A 13,909-nucleotide genomic window follows, 5' to 3' on the forward strand; every position below is an offset into this window, starting at 1 on the left:
AGTTTACGCGAAGAGGCCGGGTGGCTTTTTTCACGCAGCTCCGTCCATGTTGATATACGACTCCATGCGCGCCCACATCACGCTGGTTTTTAATATATTATTAAAGTTTGACTGACCTATCTGACTGTTTTTTTGACATTCCCTTTAGCGCAGTTAGATGCGGCTTACAACACGGGGCGGCTTGGTGGAGTGGAAAATACGGTATATAGGAACTTCTGATCCTAATTCAGACTCCCAAATTAGAGCTCCCGTTTTCTTATTGATTTTATAATGTATATTTGTATAATGTGTGTGTTCTGAAATAGTGACAGAGAATAGAACAAGGATGGACAATTCAACCCTTAACTCAACAATGAGTAGATGAGTGTTATGTGTGTGTATATGTGTAAATAAATGAACACTGAAATTCAAGTATTTCTTTTATTTATATATATATATATATATATATATATATATATATATATATATAGCTAGAATTTACTGAAAGTCAAGTATTTCTTATATATATATATATATAAATCTTAACCACGCCCCCAACCACGACCCCCGCCCCACCCCCGACCATGCACCCACCCCCCGAAATCGGAGGTCTCAAGGTTGGCAAGTATGGATTGTGCAGACGTACCTCATGTTGACAGTACTGAACACAATATTTCTGAGTGCAATATTCATGTGAGAAATGTGTGTGGTCTCCACAGTCACTCAACATGAACAACACGCCCACACAGGACAAGTCCCTGCAGAGGGTTTCCTCGGCCAGCGGGCACACATTACCCTCCCGATCAGCACAGCCCACGTCGGACCCCTCAGTCCCTAAGCGGCTATGCTTTTACAAAAGTGGCGATCATAAATTCAGCGGGCACCGCATGGTTATAAACGGCCGCACCTTCAAGACATTCGACGCCCTCCTTGACACCCTATCAAAAAAAGTGCCTCTGCCCTTCGGGGTGCGGACCATCACCACTCCCCGAGGGACACACTTTGTAAAGGGACTGGATGATTTACAGGACGGGGGCTGCTATCTTTGTTCCGACCAGAGGCGGGTCAAGCCTCTTAACCTGGAGGAGGTGAGCCGACGGCAGGTACCCTGGAACACCCCGAGAGCCTTCATTGCGGGGCGGTGGAGGCCCCAGGGGGACGGAACAGGCAACAGGCCGGCAAAAGTGGCACGACGTGTGGCCGTGAGAACTCCAAAGAGGCTGGTGGTCATCAGGAACAAGGATCCTACGCTTAGACGCACCATTGTGCTGCAGAAACGCACGGCGCCGACCTTTGACGCTCTGCTGGACTACCTCTCCCAGATTTTGCAGTTTCCGGTGCTGAAACTCTACTCTGTTGACGGTAGAAGAGTGCGTATCTTCATGACATTTCACTTCATTTCTCAGGTAGCCTTCAGTGATGACTCCCAGGAGGTATTTTGTCTTTTTTTTTCTTCCAGATTGGCGGTCTGGCAGCCCTAATCTTGTGCTCTGGATTCATCGTGGCAGCAGGCAATGAGCCATTCATGATAGGCAATCACAACTTTCATGGGACAAGCCAGACGGTTCAGGCGATGTTTATGGGAGCAGTGCAAGCATCTACGCAACAGCCTCAAGCTCGTAAGTATCGAGTCACAGTCATGTGGGTCGTAAACATATCCAACATTATTATGCTTGGATGATGTACAAACCCCAAGAAATTGTGTCAGATGTAAATATAAACGCAATACAATGATTTGCAAATAATTTTCAACCCATATTCAGTTGAATATGCTACAAAGACAACATATTTGATGTTCAAACTCATAAACATTTTTTTTTTTTTTGCAAATAATCATTAACTTTAGAATTTGATGCCAGCAACACGTGACAAAGAAGTTGGGAAAGGTGGCAATAAATACTGATAAAGTTGAGGAATGCTCATCAAACACTTATTTGGAACATCCCACATGTGAACAGGCTAATTGGGAACAGGTGGGTGCCATGATTGGGTATAAAAGTAGATTCCATGAAATGCTCAGTCATTCACAAACAAGGATGGGGCGAGGGTCACCACTTTGTCAACAAATGCGTGAGCAAATTGTTGAACAGTTTAAGAAAAACCTTTCTCAAGCAGCTATTGCAAGGAATTTAAGGATTTCACCATCTACGCTCCGTAATATCATCAAAGGGTTCGGAGAATCTGGAGAAATCACTGCACGTAAGCAGCTAAGCCCGTGACCTTCCATCCCTCAGGCAGTACTGCATCAACAAGCGACATCAGTGTGTAAAGGATATCACCACATGGGCTCAGGAACACTTCAGAAACCCACTGTCAGTAACTACAGTTGGTCGCTACATCTGTAAGTGCAAGTTAAAACTCTCCTAAGCAAGGCGGAAAACCGTTTATCAACAACACCCAGAAAAGCTGTCGGCTTCGCTGGACCTGAGCTCATCTAAGATGGACTGATACAAAGTGGAAAAGTGTTCTGTGGTCTGACGAGGCCACATTTCAAATTGTTTTTGGAAACTGTGGACGTCATGTCCTACGGACCAAAGAGGAAAAGAACCATCCGGATTGTTATAGGCGCAAAGTGTAAAAGGCAGCATGTGTGATGGTATGGGGGTGTATTAGTGCCCAAGACATGGGTAACTTACACATCTGTGAAGGCGCCATTAATGCTGAAAGGTACATACAGGTTTTGGAGCAACATATGTTGCCATCCAAGCAACGTTACCATGGACGCCCCTGCTTATTTCAGCATGACAAAGCCAAGCCACGTGTTACATCAACGTGGCTTCATAGTAAAAGAGTGCGGGTACTAGACTGGCCTGCCTGTAGTCCAGACCATTGAAAATGTGTGGCGCATTATGAAGCCTAAAATAGCACAACGGAGACCCCCGGACTGTTGAACAACTTAAGCTGTACATCAAGCAAGAATGGGAAAGAATTCCACCTGAGAAGCTTCAAAAATGTGTCTCCTCAGTTCCCAAACGTTGTTAAAAGGAAAGGCCATGTAACACAGAGGTGAACATGCCCTTTCCCAACTACTTTGGCACGTGTTGCAGCCATGAAATTCTAAGTTAATTATTATTTGCAAAAAAAAAAAAAAGTTTATGAGTTTGAACATCAAATATGTTGTCTTTGTAGCATATTCAACTGAATATGGGTTGAAAAGGATTTGCAAATCATTGTATTCCGTTTATTTTTACATCCAACACAATTTCCCAACTCATATAGAAACGGGGTTTGTAAATATTATAGTTACTAAAAAAAAACTAAAAGTCCGAGAACAAGAATACTGTTTGAAAAGACCATGAAAGTTTATTTTTGGAGACATTGCCACCATTCTTCTTTTTGGAATGTTCCCTATCATTCACAATCCTTATGTAAGACAAGCACACAAATGTTTTTCTTTTTTTTAATGCGTTCTAACTAGTAAATAAATGCGATCAAAAGTCCGCTTACAATGGAGCCTAGCGGAGTCGCTCTATTCTGCCTATAAAACTAGTCTGAGCTGAGGATGTCGTTGTGGCTTGTGCAGCCCTTTGAGACACTTGTGATTTAGGGCTATATAAGCAAACATTGATTGATTGATTGATTGAAAACGCTCTAATAAACGTCCAAAAACCTCTATCAAAGTTTTATATACACACTATAAGTATATACTTAATGTAGTAACAGGCACAATTCATAATAACATGTAATATTTACGTATTTTGATCATTTTAAGCATTTAGCGGCGCATTCATTTAAAAAATCCATCACGGCGTTCGGTTTTCAACAACATCAATGATTACTATTCACTGCAGACTTTATGGGAGCCAACAAACGTAATAAAACATCACTTACTTTACAATGTGTGCTGTCATTAGGATGCCGACTGCTAGGATATTCATGTATTCCCATTTAGATGAAGAATTCAAGATGCTTTATTATTGTCCATTCTTTAACATGTACAAGACACATAAGAACTGAAATTTCATTTTGGGCACAGTCCCACTAAGAGCAGACATACGTTACAAGGGGGACAAGACGGGACCGCCAATGGATCAGCCACTTACAGTGCTCCTTAAAAAAGGTGGGAAAAAGGTGACATTGGGAAAGGGGGAAGAGTAAAAAAAAGTATCAGTCTAGAGCTGGACCCACGGGAAGGGGTCCAGACTGAGTCCAAGGAAAAAACCTCACATAGCATAGCACACATAAACATGATACATGTAATCACAACAACTCGCAACAGAGGGGGGGTTTAGGGCCCTGGAGGCCGGCTGCCGCTATAAAGCGCTACTCAGCCGTCCACAACCCCGAAGAGGAATTAAGCAATGGTGAAGGCGTCGATTGGGGGAGGGGCGGGTGCGTGCAGGTATGTCCAATTAACTTGGGTGAGATGTTGAAATGTTTTTGTAGACTGGGGCCGATCTCAAAGTTCGACACCAGGTGTTATTGAAAAAAAGGAAGGTGAAAAGCCTCCATCGTTGAGGAGTCCTCGGGGAGTTTTTCAGAACAGCCTGTTCCTGATAGCGTCAAGGCCATTCGAGGGAGTCAAATCGTAGATTAAGATGTTGTTTTCTTCGAGCAGTCAAAACAATGACATTCCTGCTCTGTGTCCGTGCTGTTCTCTCAAATTCAATTTAATTCTTCCTTCTCAGCAAGCTTCTCCATGATGAGATCCATTTTGCGATTCAAATCAGAAATCGCCACAGTCTGTGTTCCCACAGCCCGACCCAATCCTTCCATTGCGATGAACAGCCGTTGGGCTCCTTGAGTGGCTGCCATCGTCTTCCGAATTTCACAATACACCAGAGCAATGCCCAGCCCAATCAGCAGGTGCCCAAATAGGTAGATGTCTTCCATGTCCTCGATGGAAAGTCTCTCACGTACCCCGCAGCAATGGTTCCATCAGGGCAGCCAGGCCCCCCCGAAACTCTTTTCCTTGTCGAAAAGACTTTGTCAATTGCGTCGAGAGTCCTGCTGATCATATCCATGTTTGATGTTTAGATTTGAGGACAGCGCAAAGAAAGAGGCTTCAAAAAAGTTTAGACAGGACAAGGACACGAAGAAAGCAAGCAGGGAAGGAGGGAGCGGAGAAAAATGCGACCGCCCTCACCAAGAGTCAAGACAGAAAAAATGACTCATAATCCTCACAAATAATTTTTTTTGTCGGAATACCTACTCAGACGTCTTCCGTCCAGGTGAGATGCATGATTTATGATCTAGAATAAACTTCCCATTTAGATGAAGAAGGACTCATAATCCTCGTGATGAAAAAAGGGGGGTGGAACTGAGCGTCTTTTTGTGTCTTTCTCGCCATTCCTGGGTCTAAATTTGATGCCAAAGTTGACCGACTCGGCAGATTTTGCCGTCATCCTTCTACTATCCGGGTGAGTGGCATTATTTATGATCTAAAATAAACTTTCACCAGCTGCGAGGCGAGAAAGCAGCTCACCAGCCGATGATGTCAACATAGCAGCACAAGCGGTTAGCTCCCTCTGATCACGTCGCCGCTAAAAATAGTCTGTCAGTGTTAGCGCTTATAAAAACAACATCACTTGTTAGGATTGAGTTCAAGGGTGGACCCCGGGATGCAGAGAATGGAGACAAGGTATGCGATAAAAAATGAAAATATTTAATAAGTCCAAAATGGTAACTAAGGGTGATGGGGCAAAAGTGCACACTAGTGATGGGTCCGGCAACACCGATGCATCGGCGCATGCGTCGAGCTCATAGAGCAAAACCCTGTGTCGGTGCGCGTACCGCTTTTAGAAAGTCACGTGACCGATCATGAGCTGTTTTGGTCACGTGACCGATACGCGAACTGTGTCGCACTGACGCCTCCTCTGTGCCCTGTGAGCGGCTCTTTTCTACAGCCGGAGAAATAATAACTAAGAAGAGAAATCGTCTAAAATGTAATACGTCGGAAAAACGTTTTATTTTTATTTTTATAAAAATGTGTAAAAAAATAAAATTAAAAAAATTCCCAGTCCACAATCATCCACAACACGTTCTCTTAGATTTCCATGTTATGATACATGTTCACATTATTTATTGACTGTATCTAAAAAAGATAAAAATATATTTTTATTTAAATGAAGATATGAAATAATCCTAAATGAAATACAATGACTTGGTTTATATTATTGTATATACTAGGGCAGGGGTCACCAACGCGGTGCCCGCGGTCACCAGGTAGCCCGTAAGGACCAGATCAGTCGCCCGCTGGCCTGTTCTAAAAATAGCTCAAAGAGCAGCACTTACCAGTGAGCTGCCTCTATTTTTTAAATTGTATTTATTTACTAGCAAGCTGGTCTCGCTTTGCTCGACATTTTTAATTCTAAAAGAGACAAAACTCAAATAGAATGTGAAAATCCAAGAAAATATTTTAAAGACTTGGTCTTCACTTGGAATAAGCGGTAGAAAATGGATGGATGGATGGGTCTTCACTTGTTTAAATAAATTCATTTATTTTTTTACTTTGCTTCTTTATTGTAAAGAATAATAAATATTTTAGCTTCTGTTTTTTTGGACGAAGAATATTTGTGAAATATTTCTTCAAATTTACTATGATTAAAATTCAAAACAATTATTCTGGCAAATCTAGAAAATCTGTAGAATCAAATTTAAATCTTATTTCAAAGTATTTTGAATTTCTTTTAAAATTTTTCTTCTGGAAAATCTAGAAGAAATACTGATTTGTCTTTGTTAGAAATATAGCTTGGTCCAATTTGTTAAATATTCTAACAAAGTGCAGATTGGATTTTAACCAATTTAAAACATGTCATCAAAATTCTAAAATGTAACCAGGAAAAATTACTAATGATGTTCCATAAATTATTTTTTTTATTTTTTCAAAAAGATTCAAATTAGCTAGTTTTTCTCTTCTTTTTGTCGGTTGAATTTTGAATTTTAAAGAGTCGAAATTGAAGATAAACTATGTTTCAAAATTTAATTTTTATTTTTTTCGTGTTTTCTCCTCTTTTAAACCATTCAATTAAGTGTTTTTTTCATAATTTATTCTCTACAAAAAACCTTCCGTCAAAGGAAAAAAAAATGTACGACGGAATGACATGACCCAAATACCCATTTTTTTATATATATATAAATTTATTTATTTAGCTATTCTTGTTTAAATCACACTTACGTGTAACTTACAAATGACAATATATTTATTTATTAAAGTGTGTATCAAACTGGTAGCCCTTCGCATTAATCAGTACCCAAGAAGTAGTTTTTGGTTTCAAAAAGGTTGGTGACCCCTGTACTAGGGCATCAAATCAGTGTCAGTTGAGTCAGTCCATAGGTTGCCTGTAGGGATTTTTAATGTCCAGCAGATGTCAGTATTTAGTGACACAGTATCGACACAGTATCAATACAGTTTTGCAATGTGTCGAAACGCTTCATGACGCCTCATCAACCCATCACTAGTGCACACCATGGGAAATATAACAAAAGTAGTCTCTTTCAGAGGTTGGCGGAGCAAAGGTCAGGACGCACACAGCGTGGCAAAAACTAGTCCTCTCAAAACAAGGTGGCTAGGAAAACAAAAACACAACGAGGTCAATATTACAGAAATATGCGAAGGCAACATACCAGGGAAGCAGAATCAAGTTAGCACATGTCAGAGCGGAGTTCAGGAACAATAACCGGCAGGGACCAGCTGGTGGAGACGCGCTTAAATGCTACCAGGAAGTGATTAGCAGCAGGTGTGCCTCGTTGGGGACAAAAGACTGGGGAAGAAACTGAACAACCAATAGAGAAGGCAGGGAGAAGACAACAAACATAACAATCACTAATACTTGGTTAATATTCAAATCACGAAATGTAAATGGAGTATTGTCGGCATTTTTTGGATGGTTTTAAGAGCAATTTTGGGGGGGGCAGAATAGAGAACTCCTATCGGCTCCATTGCAGGCGGACTTTTATTTACATTTGTTTACAAGTTAGAATCCATTAAAAAAATACATCAGTCGTTTTGTCTCTCATAATGATTGTGAAGGATAGGCAAAATTAAAACCTTTAACAGCTTTATGCTAATGTTAACTAATTACAACATAATGATATTACCAGCAGAGTGATAACCATCTATCCTTTCTTCTTTCCCATCTTTCACTACCCAATTGCCCAATAAAGACAACAACAAATTACTTTCCGGTGGAAGACGCTCCAGAAACTTTTCCTTATCATCTGAGCAATATATCATCAACCAGATAAACAAATCTCGAAATGGAAGTACGGACAGTCGGAATCTTTGCGCTGGATCTAGATTTAGCAGTACGTGCCTGGAGGCGTGCGGGACCACAAGGGCGGATAACGAGCACCACGCCTGCATTTTACCTCTGGACGACGACATCGAGAAATCTTTCCGAGTGAATCAAGACGGCAGCATGACAGTGGAGATGAAAGTGCGCCTGACCATCAAGGAGGAGGAAATGCTCCACTGGACCACCACGATCAGCCGCCCCAGGAGGACAGTTCGTACCTTAGTAACAGAGTCAGGCAACATTTCACCTGACTCAAACATCTATGTTGCAAAAGAACCCTCAAATATATGTAAAGATGGGGGAAAAAAGGAAAATCAGCCTTCCACAAATGAAGATGTTAGTTTTAATGACAGCGAGGAATCAAAAGTTGTAAGAAAATGTTATAGACGAACTCCTACTCCAGGTCCTTGTCGTGTGCAGAAGCAGGCATCTGTTGAGAGTGTGACTGACACTGGGGTGCAAGAGAGCACATTTGGCCATTATTCCTGTACAAAGAGGACTGCTGAAGGACACACAGCTGAGGGATACTGCATAGTAAGACAGGGCAGCAACACCCAAACTGTTCCAAAGTCTGTTCTAAAACATTCATTCAACAACACCTCTTTCCACAAGTCCACAGGAGTTGCAGAGGTTCTTAAGATTGAAAATACCGGCTTGGATGTTAGAGAGACTGTGATGCATATTTATGAGAGTCAAGGCTCCTACAATAATTACCTTGTAAATGAGGGGTCTGGTGCAGAAGATGAACCTTGGCATTGTTCATCAGTAGGACCACAAAGCAATCCGTCCACTGCCTCTGGGCCAACTTCCAGCAATGAAATTGACTTTAGCAGGCAGCAACAGACTGCTGATTCACTCCAAAGACAGAAAGAGGAGATGCTATCATTGTCGTCAGAGCCACTGGCAAACAGTATTTCTTCTACGTCTAAGAATGAAAACAAAACTGAAAATGTCCCACCGAATAAGCTCCAGAAAAATACAGATACCAAAAAGGCCTCACAGTCAGGTTTAGCTGGTAAAAAGTATCACAGTTCTGGCAGACTGACAAAGCAAGGCACAAATCTATCAACTGACAAGATCAGTAGCCATGCTGGTGGAGCGAAAAACAGTTCATCAGAAAGGGCTAAAAGTGGTCTAAACCGCAAAGTAGACCGGACAAATAGACATGAAAAGGAATCCGAATCATCATTTAGAGCTTCAACCGAGGAACACAACAACAATAAAGCTGCTAAGGATAACGGCCACAATGTCAATACCCCGTCGGTAAGGCCTGTGATGAAAAAGAACGTTTCAGATCTTTTAAAGCTCCAAAAGTCACTTGGTTCAAGAAAAAAGACCAAATCCACGAATGGCAAAAGGATGTCATCCTTAGAGTTGAGCCAGAATGTTTCAAAGGCTTCTTTTAATCCAACCCCCTCTGAAATACACCAATATGTTGAGAACTGGTTAGAGGATGTTACTCCAGACCCAGTGGCGTACATTGAGAAGGCAACCACAGTTGAGACTGACTCACAAACAAAGGTATTATTTCAGATAGGTTGTGATTCAGAAATGGAGGAAAACAACCAAACCCAGAACGACCCGCAAGACTACTATAAGTCACATTGTAATGATTTGACAAAGTTGTCTCCTTGTCTATCGGTTTCGCTTAGAGGGCAAACAATTACACAGAGGCCAAATGAACAGAAGCTGAGAGGTGATTCGGTACTAAGTGACACATTCGAATCCGTCCACCAAACAAATTGCATAGGGTCAAATCAATGTTTTAAAACAACCCATTCAACGGACAATGAGTCACCCAAATGGCCAAATAAAGATATAACAACTGTCCTGAAGCAACTTTGTTTGTCAATTCAGTCCACCCACAAATTGGTCAGTCCACTTGATTTTTCATCAAATGTGGCTTCATTGTTTGGCTCTTCATTCAATGCCTTCTTGTCATTCTTGTTAGTGAGTGCTGTGAGAGACATTTTAGCGGACAATGTCGTCCCTGAGGCCTTGTTTATTGTGAAATCCCTGCAAGACATCTCTGCCATCGAGGACCAGAATGAGCAACTTGCAAGACTGACTGATTTGCACAGTGGAGCGTCTTCGGAGCTAATTAAGTGCTGGACAGATTACCAGACTTTAACTGAAAATATGGAGACCGAATCTCTTGTTGCCAAAGTTCTAGAAGCCAAAGATGCAGTTTGTGAGAGAGATGCGTTTGAAGTCTGGGGTTTGGGGCTTGATGAGCTAATGAAGGAGCTGAGTATGCCATATGAACTCAGAGCAGATATTTCTTCAGCAATTCGCCAAGGAACCATTTTACCTTTGAAACAACAGTGTAATGAAACAAACCACCCAGGTGTGGAGTCGGTTGTGCTAGACTGTCACACTGAATCAAAACAATGTTTTGATAATGCTCGCTATAATGAAAACCCAACTGGTAAAGATACCACTGGGGGGATGATGGTTCAGGCTGAAGAAGAGCGACATGCAGAAGAATCCGAAGTATTGCAAATAGAGACAGATGAATCCTCAGTAGACAAGAAAAATGTGGCACTGGTAAAGGGAGAAGAAGACCACATGATGGAGAATGAGAAGGCAGTGGTTCAAGGAGAGAAAGATCATGATACAAGAGAGACTAAACTAAAACAAAGTGAAGGGGACGCAGAAGAGGAAGTAGTGAGTAAAGAAAGTGAAGCAAACACAAGACAAGAAGAACAATCAGATGAGGAAGAAGAGGAGCAAAAAGCAGATGTAGCTGATTCAGAGGATGGAACAACAGATAAGGAACATCAGGAAGCAGGAAAGGGTGGTGTTGAGACAGATGAGTGTGAAGCTGAAAAAGAAGACAAGGGGAACAATGTGGTGGCACAGGATGATGAGGGGAGTAAAGAGGAATGCAGAGAAGACACATATGAGATATACGAAGTAGAAAAGCAGGTTGAAGACATCACAGAACGTGTGGGAGATCTTGTCGAGATGATTGAAAAAGTGGACAACGAAAATGTGCAAAAAGAAAACACAGAAGAGGTAGAAACTAAACTCATTAGGGAGGTCAGCCATGATAATAGTCACACCCATGAACCTTTACCAGATGAAGAAGAAATTCATCCTGTTGTATTAGAACAGATAGAAAAGCAAGTTGAAGATAAGGAGGCAGAGGACGAATTTGCAGAAAAGAACATAACTGTCGAGGAAGTGGAAATGTCTAATCAGACGCAAACTCAAGTGGAGAGGACAGATGGTGAAGATGATGTTGAATATTTAAATGAGGGATTTGGAAAAGAACCAAATGAAGAGTTGGACAATACAGGAAGTGTATCTGATGAAACCTTTAGAAAAAGTCCACAATCCAGTGAGACAGACGAGAATGGAAGCATGGAGGCAAACATGGAAGTTGAAAATAGCAAGGAATCATATCTGAAGTATTCGTCTGATGAGCACTGTGAGGAGGATGCAGCTAATGCAATTGACTCTTTTAACCACGCACAGCTGCATCATCAAGGTAGAAGCAACAGCCTAAGCCACCCAGTCGAAATATCACAAGAACTCCTGGACTTTGTTAACTCTGCGTTGCAGTCTTCCTCGCTCATATTTACCTATGACGATCGTGGCAACATTAGGATAGAGCCGGATCGTGCTCAAATCGCTGAAACAAAGCAAACTCTTATTCCTGAGAACCAAAGGGATTGTTTGTATGGTTCAACATGCCTTCCGAGCCCAATAACCTCTGATTTGTCTGACTACAGACCAGAAAGTTTGGACAGTGGTGGATATCAAAGTCAGGACTCTATAGACATAGTTTCGGAGAGTAGTGAAGAAGCTTCTGAGGGAGCATATCTGGGGAAAAACTCCAAAGTGTCCATGGCAAATAATTCAAAAGGTGTACAAAGCGGAGGAAGTATATCTTCTTGTGACTCCTTCACTGAAGCCTCCAGAGAGGTTCTGTCTTATTGTAGCAAAGTAAACACATCAACATTGGATAGTGACCCAGTGACTGAGTCAGAACAGCACCAAGACCTCAATGACGGCGTCTTGATTGACGAAGGTCGATGGCTGCTCAAGGAAAATCACCTCATAAGGAATTCGCCTCCAGTTTCTCAAGGCATGTATCAGGATTTGGACAGCAGCTCAGCTCAAGAGAACTCAAGTGAGGACTCTTCGACTCACCTTGCAAGTCAGCACACCCCCCTCACAGTTATATCCTCATCAGAGCTGGAAGAAATGGCCAAGCCTCAACCTCCAAGGTGCAGCTACTTCACCATGCCCCATGGGAGTGATTCAGACCCTTTCCCAGAGGACGCCAGTGACACAAGCAGGAGCAACGATACGAGCAGCTTGGAAGAGCAAAGCTTCAGGGTGTCGCCAACTATCGACACCTCCAAAACCTGGGCAAATAAGAACGGAAGCCTTTCTTCATTTGTTTCAGTGGAGTTTAGAGTGCCAGACAGAAAAGTGCACCCTGAGGTAGGGGAGTCCTCCTTAACTGGGGAAGTAGCAAGAGGAACATCTGGTGGTAGAAGGGCAGTACTGCAGTCACAAGACTCTTTAGATGCATCATGGCATGTGAGATGTGGGCAGTACTGCCTCATTCTATGACTAGAACTAGTCTTACCCTTGATTATTTAACAACATTTTTGGAGAAATGTTTGTGATACATTTCCTTGTGATACACAATTCTGCCAAAATATTAACCAGGCTTTATGGTCATGTTTATTCCATTACACCGCCTTGTTTTTTTAATGTTTCTTTGATACTATACAGTATAAAATATCAACTAATAATGAAGGTTTATAGCTAAGGACTGATAAGTGGCAAAATGTGATGTTATATTGTATAAATATGTAAATGAGTCAATAAAATATTGCTCTATTCATACAAGTGCCATTTCTATGTACCCTTTACATACCATGCATGGATAACATTATTAGTGTTTGGACCAACTACTACTTTGAGGACTTTCATAAGGTTGGCAACAGCAGAGCATGTGACTGCTAAACATGCAGACAACATGGTCTTGATTCCCGTAGGCTATCGGTAAATGGACTCTATTGTCAATGCGTTATGGAGAAGTAAAGTCAATTATGTAAATGTTATTTACTGTCTTCCTACTTGATAGTTTCTGTAGCGGAGAGGGTACACGGAGGAGGGCGTCAGCTGCAGCTGTCATTGAGTTAGGGTGATGCTCCCGGAAGCTACCAGCCATATGCAATTGACACTTGATGTGATGCTAAGTGACAAGCTGGCTTTTTTACTAAATCGCGAAATTAACCTGTTTTTTTTACTGACTTATTGCTAGGGATGATGTTTGATTAGAAATTATCGAGTTCAAGCCCATTATCGAATCCTCTTATTGAAATTATTCCTTATCGATTCTCTTATGGAATCCAGATAGGTTGTTGTATATGGGAAAAAACACAATATTTGGTTTAACAAAAGCTCACTTTTATTTTATAATAAAATAAAATAAAATAACAATAAATATTGACTGTTGTTACCCCCCTAAAAAAAAAAAATAAAAAAAAAAAATATTTATATTTATAATATTTAATATAATATTTATATAATTATATATATATTATATTATATTATTATATATTATATATATAATTATATCATTATAATATTTATATAATATATATATAAAATAAATAATATAATATTTAAATATTCGCAGCCGAGTGTGAAGCGACTGGGATGAGAAT

The 13,909-nt window shown here is 41.1% G+C and overlaps 1 protein-coding gene across 1 annotated transcript; it reads left to right on the forward strand.

Annotated features, from left to right (window-relative positions):
* Positions 1-707: 707 nt before the first annotated feature.
* On the forward strand, positions 708-13,066 carry LOC133576593 (uncharacterized). The gene is made up of 3 exons (XM_061929933.2): positions 708-1,349; positions 1,439-1,598; positions 8,086-13,066. Exons 1-3 carry the CDS (start codon positions 708-710, stop codon positions 12,801-12,803), a joined length of 5,520 nt encoding a protein of 1,839 aa, XP_061785917.2. The 3' UTR covers positions 12,804-13,066.
* Positions 13,067-13,909: the final 843 nt, after the last annotated feature.

This window comes from Nerophis lumbriciformis, linkage group LG03 (genome assembly GCF_033978685.3).
Source record: "Nerophis lumbriciformis linkage group LG03, RoL_Nlum_v2.1, whole genome shotgun sequence".
Lineage (NCBI taxonomy): Eukaryota > Metazoa > Chordata > Actinopteri > Syngnathiformes > Syngnathidae > Nerophis > Nerophis lumbriciformis.

Coding starts and splice junctions, on each gene's coding strand:
- LOC133576593 (XM_061929933.2), top strand. CDS start 708: ATGAACAACACGCCCACACAGGACAAGTCCCTGCAGAGGGTTTCCTCG. Junction 1,350..1,438: donor ACTCTGTTGACGGTAGAAGA/GTGCGTATCTTC, acceptor TTTTTCTTCCAG/ATTGGCGGTCTGGCAGCCCT. Junction 1,599..8,085: donor TACGCAACAGCCTCAAGCTC/GTAAGTATCGAG, acceptor TGCCCAATAAAG/ACAACAACAAATTACTTTCC.